At 39.1% G+C, this 16926-nt stretch overlaps 1 protein-coding gene across 1 annotated transcript; it reads left to right on the forward strand.

Moving 5' to 3' along the window:
* The first annotated feature begins 1084 nt into the window (after positions 1-1084).
* On the forward strand, positions 1085-2029 carry LOC141399785 (uncharacterized). The gene is made up of 2 exons (XM_073979073.1): positions 1085-1212; positions 1371-2029. The coding sequence occupies exons 1-2, from the start codon at positions 1104-1106 to the stop codon at positions 1955-1957; spliced, it is 696 nt and encodes a 231-aa protein (XP_073835174.1). The 5' UTR covers positions 1085-1103; the 3' UTR covers positions 1958-2029.
* The last annotated feature ends 14897 nt before the right edge of the window (positions 2030-16926 follow it).

A 16926-nucleotide genomic window follows, 5' to 3' on the forward strand; every position in this document is an offset into this window, starting at 1 on the left:
TTCAAATGTCAAAAGAAATGGCACAATCTACATCAACAGGCACACGTTATTTGCTTATGCTGATGATTTGACATCATGGGACGATCAGTAAAGGAAGTAATTGAAACCTTTAAGATGGTCTAAGGAGAATCAGCAAAAGTGGGTCTGACAGTAAACGGCGAAAAGACAAAGTTGATGTTGTCGACGCGCAATGCGTCCTTAGATCTCGGATCAACAGTAGAAGTTGATTCCTATAATTTTGAGGTAGTAAAAGACTTCGTCTACCTCAGCACCGCCGTAAACATAACAAACAACATCATTTGTGAAATAAAAAGAAGAATTGTATTGGCCAACAGATGCTACTTAGGCTTAAGTACAAACACTGATACTACCCGTGCTAATGTATGGTTGCGAAGCCTGGGTACTTGCACAAGCAGACAAGGCAGGGCTTGATGTGTTTGAGAGAAAAATTCGAAAGATCTACGGGCCAATCTGAACCACGAGCTGTATCTGCTATACAACGACATCAGTATATGCATATCAACGTATCGAGGTGCAACGATTACTTTGGCTAGGCCATATCATAAGAATGAGCAACGATGAACCTACTAAAAAGGCGTATAAATACGGATTACATAGCGGTACACGCAGAACTGGCAGCCCAAGGCTTCGATGGATCGAACAAGTGGAAAAAGAGATGGAAAGACGCGGCATTCCAAAAAGAGAAGCAACAAACAGAGGGAATTAGTTCGGCTTATGGAGCAAATGTTCTGTAATGGGCCAGTTAATTAAGTAACTCGTTGCATTTTAGAGATATCAGCATGCAAATTTGACACAACATAAAATAGAAGTAGTAGAAAATATAGGCATCTTTTAAGTTATACCACTCTTTAAGTAAATGAGAGATAGTACAAATGCAAATTTTATGATAAAGAGTATAAACTTAGCAGTCCCTTACACTAAACACATATTCATAATAATTTATCTATTGTTCATTGTTGTAAGACTTGTCCAGCTAGATAAATAAGAAAGCAGATGAGCAAATATCAAATGCCGTAACCTAACACTTTAGATTACAATATCAATTTAGTTTAGAAACAGTCCAGTTGCTGGAAACAGTGAAAATGAGCACTAAAATAACTCAAAATACGGATACACAATTTGTACATTATTTCTTAATTATTTGTTTAATATTGACCACTTGCCGCAATATTAGTTGTGAACCACAAATAGGTAAAATTAAAAATAAGAATCGATTTCATAATGTCGAACCAAGTCTTTGACGTCCTACTTTGTCCTTACAATGACATTACATAGTTTTATTGGTTTTCTTAAATATATTGAAACAAAACCTAATTTTCTTAAAATTTCCTTTAACACATTAATTTCAGGTGTCAGCAATAAAACACACCAACAAATAATTATACCTGCCACCGTTATTGAAAGAAGTGATCCCTTGCCCAATGGCTGTTATAATCAAACGATTAGAGAGCCCGACTACACGGATTTAAGTCGTTTCATTTACACGGAACAGTTAATATGTCCACCAGGAGTAAATATGACTGCGATGATTCACAAACATGCAAGACCGGCAACAGTTTATGGTCCACATCCCATAACATCAACACAAAACGGAAACCCCAATCTTGTCCTACAACCTATACCAATGCACAATTACAACACCACTTATCCTTTAACTCCAGTTAATGCAACACACCAAATTGTTATATGGCCAACTGGGGTATCACCTCCATCTGGTTCTATGCCAATTGCGGTTACAGAACAAAAGTATCAACCTAGTATAGTTGCACCACCTAGACCTACCGAAAACCCTAATTTGGCAACATCACAAGTTATGGTCCTATCCCAAAAGACTGGACATTATGCCAAGGAGAGAAAAGTTAATGCTGCTAAATCATTATATGCTGTGGAAACATTTGTTTTTATATCATTATTTTTGTTATGGAATTTTGTGTAGAAAGTTAAAATAATGTATTACACTCGTATGTAAACAATATAGTGTTAAAATTGTAGTATGACGTAAGTACATGTAAAGATTAAAAAAGTTCTGATTTTGTTACAGTGTTTTATTTAACTTACTTTGTCTGTTTATTTAAAATCTAGTAACTCATTATACCCTCAGCATTTATGCTAACGAGGGCATATGGTAAATTTCAAATTTCTTTTGCAATTCCATTGGAAGAAATGTTAAAAAAAATTTTGCGAGCACATCCGCAATTTTTGGAACATAGATTAAGAAAAAAGTCGTGGTTTCAAATCTGTTCGCGTTCACAAAATTGGACGCTGCGCTCCAAAGTTATGGGGTGTTTTATTCCCTTATAAAGAACAAATTTTTAAAAATTCCATTTTTGCTGTAATAAGAAAATGTATATATAAAGCGTTAACAGCATTTAATATCTATCCGTAGATGCCTAAATATTTACTAAATGTATTTCTATTTTCGCGGAAAATCAAGAAATACTGAAGAAATCTTGGAGTAAATTTAATTTATTCTAATTTAGAGTCCAAATAAAACTCGAAAAAATAAATTAAAAATACGTACAGATTCTAGGCAACGCATAGAAAAATATGAGACCAAAATTTTAACGATAGGATTTTTAACTGCCATATTACAGCAACAACAAAAGACGAAAACTTATTGTTGGAATATTATTTCAAAAATATATTTTTTTGTTTAATACGAAAAATAGAAAAAACATTTTTGGGAGTTATTCTACTATTTCGCTAAATTTCGATGCAAGGACGGACGGACTTCTTCAAGGAAAATGCGATGACAAACAGGAAAGTGTATTTGCTTACTTTGATAAACAATAGGATTATGAAATAGAAAGTAATATTGAAAATACAACCAAAGAAAAAAACATAAAAGTTAAAAGACGTATAATTCGCGAATTCGTTAAAATCAGTTAAGGCGTATGCGCTTTTCAGATACAGCGAGTACATCTCTATCAATATGTAGCGATTTTTCCACTTTTCATTCAGCGGCCAAAGTGTGCCGTCAGCTGCATCTTACTGTTCAAAAAACCCTTATGTGGGTAAAAATAGCGCGATGTACATAAGATTATAAGGCGCATCCGATTTCAGTGACCGCCTATAAAAAATACGTCATAATAACAAATTTTAAACAAATTCGTCAAGAACCGCGGATGTGCTACCAAATTCTATTTTATACGAAATACGAATATTACTCCAGAATCCCGGTAATTTATGCCACACGGTTTTAGAAAATAATATAATCGCAAAGTTGCAAAAAAAAACCCTTATGACACCGTGTGTAGTGGTTGGAGGGTAAGATAACTCTTGGACGGGTCTGCCGATCCGGTCCAATATTTGGCCTTCGTAATATTTTGTCCAAACTTAGTATAAATTCGAAGATAAGCCATATCAGTCCACTCCTTCAGGTACCTCCCCCCAAGAGTTCAAAAATGTTCAGAAGATTGTGCGCATGATAACTCTTGATGGTAGTGACCCATACTTTAAACATCCCAATATATCTACCAAATATATATCAGGTTCAAATATGGACTATATTTATCCACTCCTTCGGGTACCTCCCACACAAAATTTTGGATAAGTTCACTTTAAGAACTGCTCTGGAATCACTTTGAGTTTTGTTGAAGCATCTTTCATTTGCTGCCTCAATTACGACGGTAAACGTTTTTTGCGGGGCAAGTCCATACTTCTTGAGAAAACAGCCCGAAAAGTGTAAAAAACCCTCTATGGCACCATGTAGTGGCTGGAGAGCACGACAACTCTCGAACCAAATACTGAGTTGATCCACACTTTGCATATCGTAATATTTCTTCGAATATTAGATGAAATTCGAAGGAAGTGCTTTTAGGTCTACTCCTTCCGGTAATTCCCCCACAAAAATTCGAAAATAGTACGCGCGATATCTCATAAACAGAACAGCGACATCATGTTTTTCGTAGGCAAGTACGTGATTCCTGTGATAATGGTCCGACACGTCTGAATTATATGGTGACCAACTGAAACGACAGGTGATCGCCATATCTATCGAGGGGAATGACACCCAAAATAAGACCCACTTTCAAAATGAAATATGTCGGTCCATTCCTTTAGTTACCTTCCCCACAAAACTTTTTGAGCTTCTATCCAAATCCATATTTTTGTCGGTTCATACGCCCAAAATTTTCAAAACCCCTTAAATGTATACGTTTTTTAGGAAAAAAGTGTTTCAATTGACACAGGCATCTCTGTCGGCAAAGCCGACTGATCCTTTTTTACTTGTTTTTAGACTAAATTTGGTTATGAGGTTCCGTTGAAGGTGGAAAGGGCAAGTTGCGTGGTTCGGAGGAGGTTATCGGAAATTCCAAGGAGGTTGTTCGATTTACTAAAAAAATCAAGAATTAAAAATAGTTGAAAAAAAATAAGTTACAGTGTTTTATTTATAAATGCATTAAAAACTAGAAAGTAATTTTTCTCTTAGCTTCAATAAGTATATTCTTCTTCATGATGGGATCTCTCAAATAAAACGCTTGCATATAAATTTAAAATGGTGACAAAATTAAATGACAATAAACGACAAGCGTTTTATTTAAGAGATCCCATCATGAAGATGAATATACTTATTGAGGCTAAGAGAACTATTACTTTCTAGTTTTTAGTGCACTGTATACAGTGATATACAAATTAAGTTATAACATAATTTTTTTCAATTAATTTTTATTTTTGTATATTACTGTTGACTTTGATCTGTAGTTTCTTCTTCTGTTTATTTGGCTTGAGGTCAGTAAAATTGAAAATACATAAAACTTGTATTTTTATACCCTCCACCATTGTAATGCATTGAAATACTCATTTGCGACCCTATAAAGTATATATATTCTTGATCAGGATAAAACTCTGAGTCGATTTCCGTCCGACCGTCTGTGGCATCCACAAAAATGTAGATAGGACGCTGACAATTTGGGAATATGCGTCTTTCGTCTGCAGGCAGGTGAAGTTCGATGATGGGCTATATCGGTGGACGTTTTGATATAGCCCCCATTTAACGGTTCCCCCCGATTTCCGGTATTTTGACGTTTTTAACCAAATTTCAGACCAAATTAGCTATAATTTAACATTTAGGATCTTAAGTGTCTAGAAACTTATGTAACAAAACTTGTGGACATAGGTCCATGTTTTCGAATAGCCCCCATATAACGGTACCGCCCGATTTTAGGTATTTTGATGTTTTAGTCACCGAATTAGCTATTATTTGACATTTAGGGTTCCAAGTGACCACAAAACTTATATTCAACGCAATTATGGAATAGGCCCATGTTTTGGTATAGCCCCCATATAACGCTACCTCCAGATTTTCGGTATTTTGAGAATTTTACGACAATTTTTAACCGAATTAGCTGTAATTTGACATTTTAAGTTCTTAGTGGTCACCACAAAAAAATTGTCAACATAGGTCCGTGTTTGAATATAGCCCCCATATAACGGTGCCTCCCGATTTTCGGTATTTTGAGGATTTTACCTACAATTTTTGAGCGAACTAGCTGTAATTTAACATTTGAAGTTTATAGTGGTCAACACATATCTCCACAAAAAATTATCGACATAGGTCCATATTTGGATATATCCCCCATATAACGGTACCTCCCGATTTTTGGTGTTTTGTGGGTTTTAGCTACAAATTTTTAGCTTAAGGTCAGTAAAATTGAAACGTAGTTCTTAAATGTAACCGCGAGTTTCATCTTCTTCTGTTGACAGTTGGAAATTCTTTGTCAACCGAAGAGGATGAAACTCGCGGTTACATTTAAGAGATATTAATAAACCAATTAACATAAATCCCAGATGATGACTATCGATGATAGTCGAAAGATTGGAAATAAAAAACAAAATTGAAAATAAAAATTTTATGTAGTTTCAATTTTACTGACCTCAAGCCGAATAAACAGAAGAAGAAATTATTTTTTTATTTTTAAATGTGGTCAGACATAAATATTCCGTCCTTTTGGGAATAATTGCAGATTCCTACCGCATACGTTTACATCCTAAGGATAGTGAAAAGTATAGAGTATAGCTAATTTGGCATCTTCGTTTCCTACAGGGAAGTACACCCTTTCGCAGAAAATGTTCAAACTTCCTTGTGTCATAGTAACGCACATATAAAGCTACCCATTGACTTCACCTATTTCGAGGCACTTGGCTATATTTTCCAATGGCTTTGGCTCAAAATTAGTATTTTGAGTTCTTTGCGAGCAGAAAACCTTCTAGAAGAAGATTTTCAATATATGTATATATTTTGGTATAACCCCATGTAACGTTATCTCTCAAGTCCACGCTCCCGATATTATGTGAACAATTCTTAATGGGGTTGATGGTATTAGATCAGAAGAGCACAACCCCAAAAGGGGAAATTTTTCATTTATACAGGCGTAACATCGACCTCCTTTGAAGACACATAGCCTTGGGTTAAGGCTATTTATAAGAGATTCTAAAAAGAGTTTGGCGGCATATGCCGCTACAGTGAGATTGCTCATTAGACTTTTGGTAGCGGTGGAGACGATGCTACAACAGTATACCCGAAGATTATATTGAATATACACCGCCTAGTCAGAATGAGGTCAAGATAGCAATAAGTCGACTGAAGAATAATAACACAGCAGAAACATCCGATGTGTTACCCGGAGACTATACGTTGATAAGTTTTATTCTTATTAATATATTCATCGTCGTCGTCGGAATGTAAGACACCCCGCGCTACGCATATGCATCCTTTTGCAACGATCTCCGGAACAAGGTCAGGTAAATTGTAGACTTTACGATACGGAGAAACATCATGGTCGCCGCGATTCAGGAATAATGCTCACCGCAACCGGTAGCTCGCAACTTTTTGATGACTACAACGTATTTCAGAAGAAGGACTTGATTTCATTTTACCACAGTTTGTCCAATACAGACCTATCTCGTTTGAGCTTGACTTCACTTGACTTTTTAACAAAATAACTTGAGCTTGCGTTATATGCCTGACACTTTTGGAGGACAATAAACGTCTGGTGCTAGGGGACTTTAATGCTTATCATGAGCTTTGGTATTCCGTTCTCGGCAATGAACAGAGGGGCACAGCGCTAGCTGAACAAATTGATGGCTCTACATTTCGCACGGTAAACGAAGACGCTCTAACAAGAATAAAGGGAAATTCCCACCGGACGCCAGACAACAGCATTGTGGCTCAAGGTGTTATGAATGATGAGTCTTTGGCAACCCGTCATTTCGTTTGGCTCAGACCACCTTACTATCATCGTCTCCGTTAACAGAACTCCCGACTTTATAACCTGTGACCGCTATTTTTTCTAAACCATGGGTTAAACTGATTGGTAAGGGTTCCATGAATTTACCAATCACCGTTTCGTGGAGTTGCCTAAACCCTCAGATCTTCGGGTAGCTGAGAGAATTTTCCGCAACATCATCACGGCAACAACAGACCACTACATACCCAATATAAGACCAAATTTCTCAGCAGAGGCGACGGAACAAACGAAGGAGCGTTTTAGGGACCCTGAAGAAGGGTACGTACTTTTGAAGCCAACAGGCTAGTAGGCCAACACAAGCGAACAAAAGTGGCTTGACCACCTGCAGCAATATAACATTTGTACGGGATTTCGTGAGTAAAGGTTAAATCACTCTCGAAGCCGGAAAAGAAGAACGACAGAACTTCTATTAATTACAACGGCATGACAGTGACAGATCCGAAGATGTGTGCATGCTATTTTAACATATAGTCTATAGAGCACCCCGAGAGTGATAGGTCAATGAGGAATGTGCTACGCCGTATAAGAGCCCTCTCAGTCAAGGAGTTACGCCCACAATTTGTGATGAGAGATGCTCTAGATGTCATCCGAAAAGCGAAATCATCCAAAAAGTTGGGCCCAAACACGGAATCTCGATGGTAATGCTTAAGCAACTGGATGAACCAGGACTTGCGTATTTGACAAGTGTTCTCAATTTGTCGGTAGCCGACCATACTGTACTAGAAGCCTGGAAATTTGACAGGGTGGTCAAGCTACTGACGTCAGGCAATGATGGTGACAGAGGCAAATCGCACAGGTCGATTTTACTTCTATTATCTATAGCGAAGATTCTGGAAACACTTTTCCTCCACATGAAGATAACCTGTTTCCACACATCAGCATTGATTTCGTATCGCTCAAGGACTGAATCAGAACAGGCCTTACGAACGAACTATCGTGGTGTGTCTTGGCCTGTCAAAGGCCTCGATACCGTCAACCATGCCAAACTGTTCGAGGATATAGACAAGAGTACCCTCCAGCCGTGTTTGAAACGTATGATAATTATCAACTATAGGTGTGGACGCCAGTCGTTTGTGGAATTCAGAAGTTAGAAGTTGAAGATCTGTTGAGTAAAAACTTTTGTTCCCCAAGATGGGATGATATATCCGGACCTGTTTAACCTCTACCTTTCTTAAATTTCACAGCTTCTAGACGGCATCGTAATATATGCAGATGATTGTACGATCTTGGTGTCGGGTCCTATCGTCGGTGACATATGTGATAGGCCTAACACCTACATATCTGATTTTGTGCAGTTCTTCCATCTGAGGAATATGAAAATATGCGCCTCTAAATTCACTACCACTCTGTTCACCACATAGACTGCTGAAATGAGGCTCCCCTTGAACATATTGGTCGATGGTTTCCCGAATCCGACCACTAACTATCTCAAACTATTGTGTTTAACGTTCGATAGATAACTTAAGTCGTCCTAGCAGACCGCCGCTATGTGCGATAAGTTCAGAAGTAGGAACAAGGTTGTCAAGTCGCTGACCGGTAGCACTTGGGGTGCAGAATAAGAAACCTTGTTGACCTCTTATAAAGCAATAGGCCGGTTTGTGGTAAGCTATGCGGCACCAGTGTGTTATGCAAATGTTAGAAGAATATTCAAACATGCCAGAATGCCGGACTGATGACTGCAACAGGGTGCTTCCTCATGACACCAGTAAATCATATTCATGAGTGGATTAAGGTTTTGCCGGTTCATTGGCATAACAGGATGTTGACGATGCAGTACCTGCTTGGGTGCAATTTAGTGTGAATACATGTCAAGATTTAATGGACAGACTTTCCCCACCCAGGCCCTTCAGAAGAGATCTTCATGATCTAACGAGAGAGAGATGTCCAAAGATATAACCTCTAGACCAAAAAGCCTATCAGGCAGGCTTGGATAGCATTCACACTGATGCAGTTGCTCAGGTAGTACAGAGATACAGTGTGAATGCCATACTTGGGAACCACACCCCCCATATATCGCAGCAGAAAAACGCAAGCTGACAAGGCAAACACGAGCGGTTTAAGCCCAGTTAAGCTCCACACGATGCTGCCGCTCAATTCGAATTGGGCCACGAATTTATTCCACGATTGGGACCACACGCATGTTGCATTTGTTTAGCTGTCCCCACGCATCTGTCTCCTAATTCTTTCAACTGATTTTAATTGCTCTAGATTCCGAGTGAACTGACAACTAATTACGGATCACAGACGTGTTGTTATTAATTAAATGTTGCTATTTTGCAGAAAAATTTTACAAAACTTCAATGTCAAACATTTACCAACAAAACATAAAAATATTCGTAATAACACACTTGCAATTGTGAGTGCTTATACACATACACACATATGTGTGTTCGTATTTGGCGACACTCTTTAATTTACCTTCTCCCCGATATTAATTATACAGCCAAGACAATAATGATATCTTCTCACTTTAAGGACCGGTGACGCCAACCAGACAACAGCAAAAAAGTCAAGACCATTGCGTTCAGTACTTCAGAAGGATGTAAATCACAGTTTGTGTAGACAGTTGACAGTGGCATACAATTAAAATTGCATACCAACACCAACACCACATTACCACGTGTATCCTTGAACAACAGCAGCAGCAATAACAACAAAATGTAACAAAGAGGTGAAAATGTTGAAAAAGAAAATGTGAAAAACTGTGTTGTTGTGCCCAACAATGGCAAAGATTTAGCAGACTGTGAAAATAATATTTGTTTTAAATTTGAGATGTGAAACCCATGGCGGCTGATTCGGTTACATTGATGAAGTGAAAAGGGTTAATTAAATCAAGCTGCATCCTGCACTCGCTGCCCCGAAGAGAATCACGAGGCTGGTCTGATTTGAGGCAGCTGCATCGTTCCGATCTTAATTGGGCTAAAACCACTCGTATTTGCCTTGACAGATGGCGCTCTTGCTCTGCGATGGATAGGGGTGGTTTCGGAGTACGACATTCAAACTGTTATGCCCGCGCAACTGTATCAGTGTGCATGCTTTGCAAGCCTTTTTATTTGTACATTTTGAACTCTTTCTCTAGATCATGATGAACTCTTGTGATATGCCGGGGTGGAGGGAGCCTGCACCCTAGGTAGCGTTAGGGATTCTCATGGTGGTAACACTCCAGGAGATACTGCAAGTTTGAATTCCGCTGCGTGGGGCTATTATATTCATCCACATAGCTTACCACAGACCTGCCTATTGCTTTGTAAGAGTTCAACAAGATTTCTGTGCCTACAAAACAAGTCCTGCCCGTCAGCGATTTGAGGACTTGTTGTTTCTACTTCTGATTTTTGCGCAAATAGTTGTGGTTTGCTCGGACGACTTAAACATGCTATCGAACATTACACACAATATATTGGGGTAGGTAATGGTCTGATTCAGAACACCATCGGCCAATATGTTCAGGGGGAGCCTAATTTCTGTCGTCCATGCGTTGAACAGTGTGGCATACTATGCAGAGGCGGATATTTTCATATTCCTCAGATCAATATTGATCGTACAAGCATCCGCATACATTACTATCTCTATGCATTTTTGGGATTGTGGAACTCCAGAAAGGCAAAGGTTAAATAGAATCGGAGATATCATCCTGCCTTGGGGAACTCATTTCTGAATTCTCCACAATATTGGCGTCCACACAAATAGTTGATTATCCACGGCTATTGGGAAGTCTTCTCTAAGTCTTGGAATGGTCGGCGGTATTGAAGGCCTTCGATAGGTCACGGTCGCACGGCTTGGTCTGCTTCAGTCTTCAACTGATTTGTGTGGATATGGGGCGTAGTGCTGTTGTGGTATTGTGTATTTTCCGGAATCCATGAAGTTGGGCAACTGGAAAACTGTTTCTCATCATGGGGAGGAATAGTGGCTCTAGAATCTACGCAACTGGCGACAGGAAGGAGATCGGCCTGTATGATTATCTCTGCTAGTGTCTTTGTCTGGCGTCATTAGCGGGAGTACTCTACCAACATTCCAGGCTTTTGATATGGGTGGCTAATGACAGATTGCGAGCATTGTCAAATACTCAACTCGGCTTCATCCATTTGCTTAAGCAGTACCATTGAGATTCAGTGTGCACCCAATTCTCATAGTAAATTGTGGTGGTTCCTCCTCGGCTGAGATTATTCTTATATGTCGTATCACGCTCTTCACCGCCTTGTCACTCTCGGGATGCTCTATAAGTTGCCGCTTAAAATAACACGCGCGTCTGTTCGAATCTGACACTATCACGCCCTTGAAAGTAACAGCCGTTCTATCATCCTTCCTTATATCATCCTAGAGTGATATAACCGTTGCCAACAATTTACTTAATCCTATACTAATATTGCATTGCTTCAGGTGGTCATGCCACTTGTTCCGCTTATGCTCGCCTAATACCCTGTTGACTTCTAGAGTATGTTCCCTAACCCTTGAAAGTAACAACCGTTTTATCATCCTTCCTAGTGCCGTCGCCTCTGCTTGGAAACTTGCACTAATTTCGGGTATTCGACCATCAAATATGTAGCGTGTAGCTGTAGCTATGACGATGTCCCAAAAAATTCTCTCAGCTACCCGAAGATCTGAGGGAATGGGCGGCTCTCTGAATCGGTGGTTAGTAAGTTCTATGAATCCTTGCCAATCAGATTCTCCATGGTTTAGAAATGTACGGCTGTCAGAGGTTATGAAGTCTGGTGATCTGTTTACGGAGACGACGATCGGAAGATGGTCTGAAACAAGAGAAATAACAGTCGTCGGCAACACTTGTCTCGGCAATACGGGCTTGGCGATACTCGTCAGAACGATCGGTTTTCGGCTGGGTGACGTTCGGGTGAATGGTGATACTCGGCTGTGTGACGATCGGTTGTGTTACTCTGTAAATAGAAGAGTCGGGGATGGTAAGGTAACGGAGCGAACGAATCGGCAGGAGCGAACGAATCGCAAGGAGCGAAGGAGTCGGCAGGTGTGGACAAATCGTAAGGGCGAACGAATCGCAAGGAGCAAACGATTCGCAAGAAGCGAATGGATCGGCAGGAGCGAACGAATCGGCAGGAGCGAACGAATCGCAAGGAGCGAACGGATCGGCAGGACCGAAGGAATCGCAAGGAGGAAACGATTCGCAAAAAGCGAATGGATCGGCAGGAGTGAACAAATCGGAAGGAACGAATGAATCACAGGGCCGACGCACAGTGTTGCCGCTTCCTTGTAAACGTGGACAAAAATAGAAGGAGTTGACCTAGGTCGATGAATTTTTATACAAGTACTTATGCAGGCATAAGAATGAAAAATTCCCATTTTGGTCCATATCGGTTCAGATTTGGATATATCCCCCATATATATATTTCTCCGATTCTGCTATAACTCAGCCAATTTTAATTGGACCGCCTTCAAATTTAATATGCGATATTTGCTTGGGCCTCTGATCAGTTTTACCGATTTTGTTAAACATCGGATCAGATTTCGATATAGCCCCCACATATATATATTTCCCCGATTTTGCAATAACTCAGCCAATTTTAATTGAACCGCCTTCAAATTTAATATGCGATATTTGCTGGGGCCTCTGATCAGTTTTACCGATTTTGTTAAGAATCAGTTCAGATTTGGATATATCCCCCATATATATTTCTCCGATTCTGCTATAACTCAGCCAATTTTAATTGAACCGCCTTCAAATTTCATATGCGAATTGTTTATGATGATATGGTTGTGGCTCCGAGAATCGGATTTTATAGGATGTAAACTTTGCATTTTTTAATTCGAAAGGGATGTCTGTTTCATGTACCAAATGGTCGAAACTGCAATTTGCTGCAATTTTTAGATACACTCCATGAAAGAAGCGAAATTCGTGAGTTTTGTATAACACGTTACTGTTTCAATCAACATAACGGTACTTTATGTATACACATTATATGTAAACTTCTTTTTCATAAATTGCAAGACTATCGACCACTCTTTAATTCCCTATTCAAAAGTTTTGGAATTTGTCAATAACTTCTTTAAAAAATGTCCATGAACATGGGTTTCTTTTTTAAATACATTTTAGTAAATGTCACATACGAAAAATGTTCTATGATTAACGAGCTATAACTTTATGGTAACACCAAATATCGACAACATCTTTGAGGTTTGTCCTATTTGAAGTGTTCTCAATAAAATAAAACCATAAAATTATAAAAAAGTCAAGAACACATTTTTCGATTTTTGTCCACTGAGGCAACACTGTGCGACGGCTGTTGTTAGATTCGATTCAAGTGACTGCGGTCAATGCTACACGTCTCATCTCGTACTTCGTTAAACGCCAGCACTCGACAAATTCAGCGACCAAACACCAGCACCTTGTACCTCTGGGTTTACGGAGTGAATGAGAATTACTTGTAAGGCGAACTCAACATGTAATGTGTATGGCGTTGTTGTCTCTATTGCAGTAATGAGACATTATGGTAGGTAGGGCCATAATGTATCGATCACGTTACAGAGCTCTAAAAATCCTCTATAGCCAATTAAAGTGCCTTTTGGGCCCGATAACTATCGAATGGAGTCCAACTCCTTCTAGTACTTCCCACATAAAATGTAAACATTTTATCTTGAATGATGAGAACACCGATCGTATTCGTCGATAGAAGTGACCTCCGTTTCCATTGAAATGAGAGAAATCTCCCCTCGTCCCTTTGGAGATGTTCGGTTATTAAACCGGTTATTACACCGGTCTCTTAAATACCTTACCAAGCTACCGCCAAACCTGCTTATCAAAAACCCATATGAAGAAGAACATGCTTACGCATGTTTATCTTCTGTTGGAATAAATATGTATGTGTGTAGCATTGATATGTTACCAAAGGCCAAATGACTAATGCCAAGTTGGCAAAACAGAGAAAAAATTGCAACCAAAGTGGAATTGAGTGAAAAGAACAATCGTTAGCTCGAAACTTACAGCATCCTTAAACACAGCTACAATAACATCATGTGCAACAAATATAATAGGTTGCAGTTGCTATATGGTGGTGATGCTGACTGGCTGGCGGGCTGGCGGTAACAACCTGAAGGTTATGCTTCAACACAAAACACCTACCAAATGAAGCCATGGCCTTTTGTAACAGCTGTATTTGTCGTCTGTCTCAGTAGTAACAGTACCATCATCCACAGTTCTATGTAGCCACGATGTTGATGACATCAATGCCTATATGTAGGGATGCTCTGATACACGTACACAAATGTAATTTAGCCAACCAGCCAGCCAACAATCCAACACAATGTCAACAACGACGAAGACATTCTTAATCCATGACCTAAAGGCCCATTTGAATCCGTTACGAGTGGAAGTGAGGAGTTGGAATACAATGTGTCTGTTTGTTAGCACTCGAACCCACAAAATGAGCGACACAGATTCGCATACAAAAAAGTGTGCCACAACAAGTGCGTATTAATACGGGATTGTTGGTTATTCTACATGATGTAAACGGGTTGGTCTTTTCCTGTTGCGTGTTGATGTTTTTGCAGATGTGCAAAAGCTAAATTGCGTGTAAGTTAAAAACATTAAGTAAAACACAATATTTTAAATGTTTTTTAAACATTTAAACAGAAAAACTAGTAAGAACATCGTTAAGATCTGCCAGGAAGAATTTGTTATACCCTCCACCACGAGTTCTATTAAAGTAAAATGGAGCAGTTAGTTTCCTTTCCTTTATGAAGAAGACTAAATACCAAATTTCAGCAAATTCGGTAAAACAATGTGGCTAACCATCAAAATACCGACGTTCGGGAGGTACCTTTCATGGGGGCTATATCAAAACGTTGATCTGTATGTATAGATTGACGTTCTGAATTTCTGGCGGAAAGTTTTTAGACTCAAAGAAGCCTAAGTACCAAATTTCCGATATTTTTGTAAAACCTTCAAAATACAGAAAGAAACCCGCGGACCAATACAGATGAACCTCTTCTGGAATATTTTATAATCCCAAGGAAGACTAAATAACAAATGTCAGTCTTTCGGTGGGATATTGACGTCACAACCTTCAGAATTACGAAAATCGGGAAGTACCGTTCTATGAGGCTATATCGAAACATGGACCTATAACGTCAAATTACTGAAAGAAAGTTTTATACCCCCAACCACAAATAAGTACCAAATTTAAGCTATTTCGGTGAGATAATGAGGCTAAAACCTTCAAAATACCGAAAATAGGGAGGTACCGTTCTATAGGGGCTATACTAAGGCGTGGACCTATACCGACAAATTTCATATGAAACGTTTAATACCCCAAATGAAGACCAAATACCAAATTCCAGCCATTTCGGTGAAACATTGAGGCCACAACCTTCAAAATACCGAAGATCAGGAGGTACAGTTCTATGGGGGCTATATGAAGGCGTAGGCCTATCCCGACAAATTTCAGGTGGAAAGTTTTATACCTTCAGAAGAATAAGTACCAAATTTTGGTGGGTTATTGAGACCACAACCTTCAAAATACAGCAAATCGGGAGACCTATGTATACCGACAATTTTAAAGTAAAAAATTATAGAAGACTGTCTACCAAATGTCAGTCATTTCGGTGGGATATTGAGGACACAACCTTCAACATACCGAAAATCGGGAGGTATCGTTCTATGGGGACAATACGAAGACGTGTACCTTTACCGACAAATTTCAGGTTGAAAGTTTTGCACCCCCAGCTAACACTAAATACCTAATTTCAGCAATTTCGGTGCGATATTGAGACACGACCTTCACAATACAGAAAATTGGGAGGTACCATTCTATGGGGGCTATATGAAGGCGTAGACCTACCCCGACAAATTTCAGGTGAAAAGTTTAATAGCTCCCGAAGACTAAGTACTAAATTTCAGCCATTTCGATGGGATATTGAGAGCACAACCTTCAAAATACAGAAAATTGGGAGGTACTATTCTATGGGGGCTGTATAAAGACGTGGACCTATACCGACAAGTTTCTGAGGGAAAGTTTTGTAGCCCCGAAGCCGACTAAATACCAAATTTCAGCCACTTCGGTGAAATAATGAGGCTAAATCCTTCAAAGTACCGAAATGCGGTAGGTACCGTTCTATAGGGCTATATCAAAACGTGGACCTGTGCTGACAAATTTCTGGGAGAAAGTCTTGTAGCTCAAGGGAGGACTAATTACCAAATTTCAGCCATTTTTGGTAGGATAATGAAGCTAAAACCTTCAAAATACCGAAAATTGGGAGATACGGTCCAATGGGGGCTATATCAAAACTTGGCCCTATATAAACGTTCTTAGATAGAAATGTATCTTAGACCCTGGAAACATAAAATACCAAATTACAACTGATTCTGTGGTCAAATAGGACTAATACATGCAAAATATCATACAGTGACGCGTACTATATATGGGGCATTATGGGGGGGCTATATCAAAACGTGAACCTATATAAAAAAAATTTGGTGGAAATGTTTTTTAGCCTCTGGAGATACAAATGCCAAATTAGAACCAATTCGGTGGTCAAATGGGATAAATATCTTAAAAATTCCTTAAAACGACGACGCGTCACGCGTCACTTTGTATGGGGACAATACCAAAACGTGGACCTACATAGCCCGTTTTCAATACCAAAAGTCCTATGTACATACAAGAAATTATACCAAATTTCATCCACCTACTTC

This window comes from Musca autumnalis, unplaced genomic scaffold (genome assembly GCF_047663935.1).
Source record: "Musca autumnalis isolate F117 unplaced genomic scaffold, ASM4766393v1 scaffold_3, whole genome shotgun sequence".
Classification (NCBI taxonomy): domain Eukaryota; kingdom Metazoa; phylum Arthropoda; class Insecta; order Diptera; family Muscidae; genus Musca; species Musca autumnalis.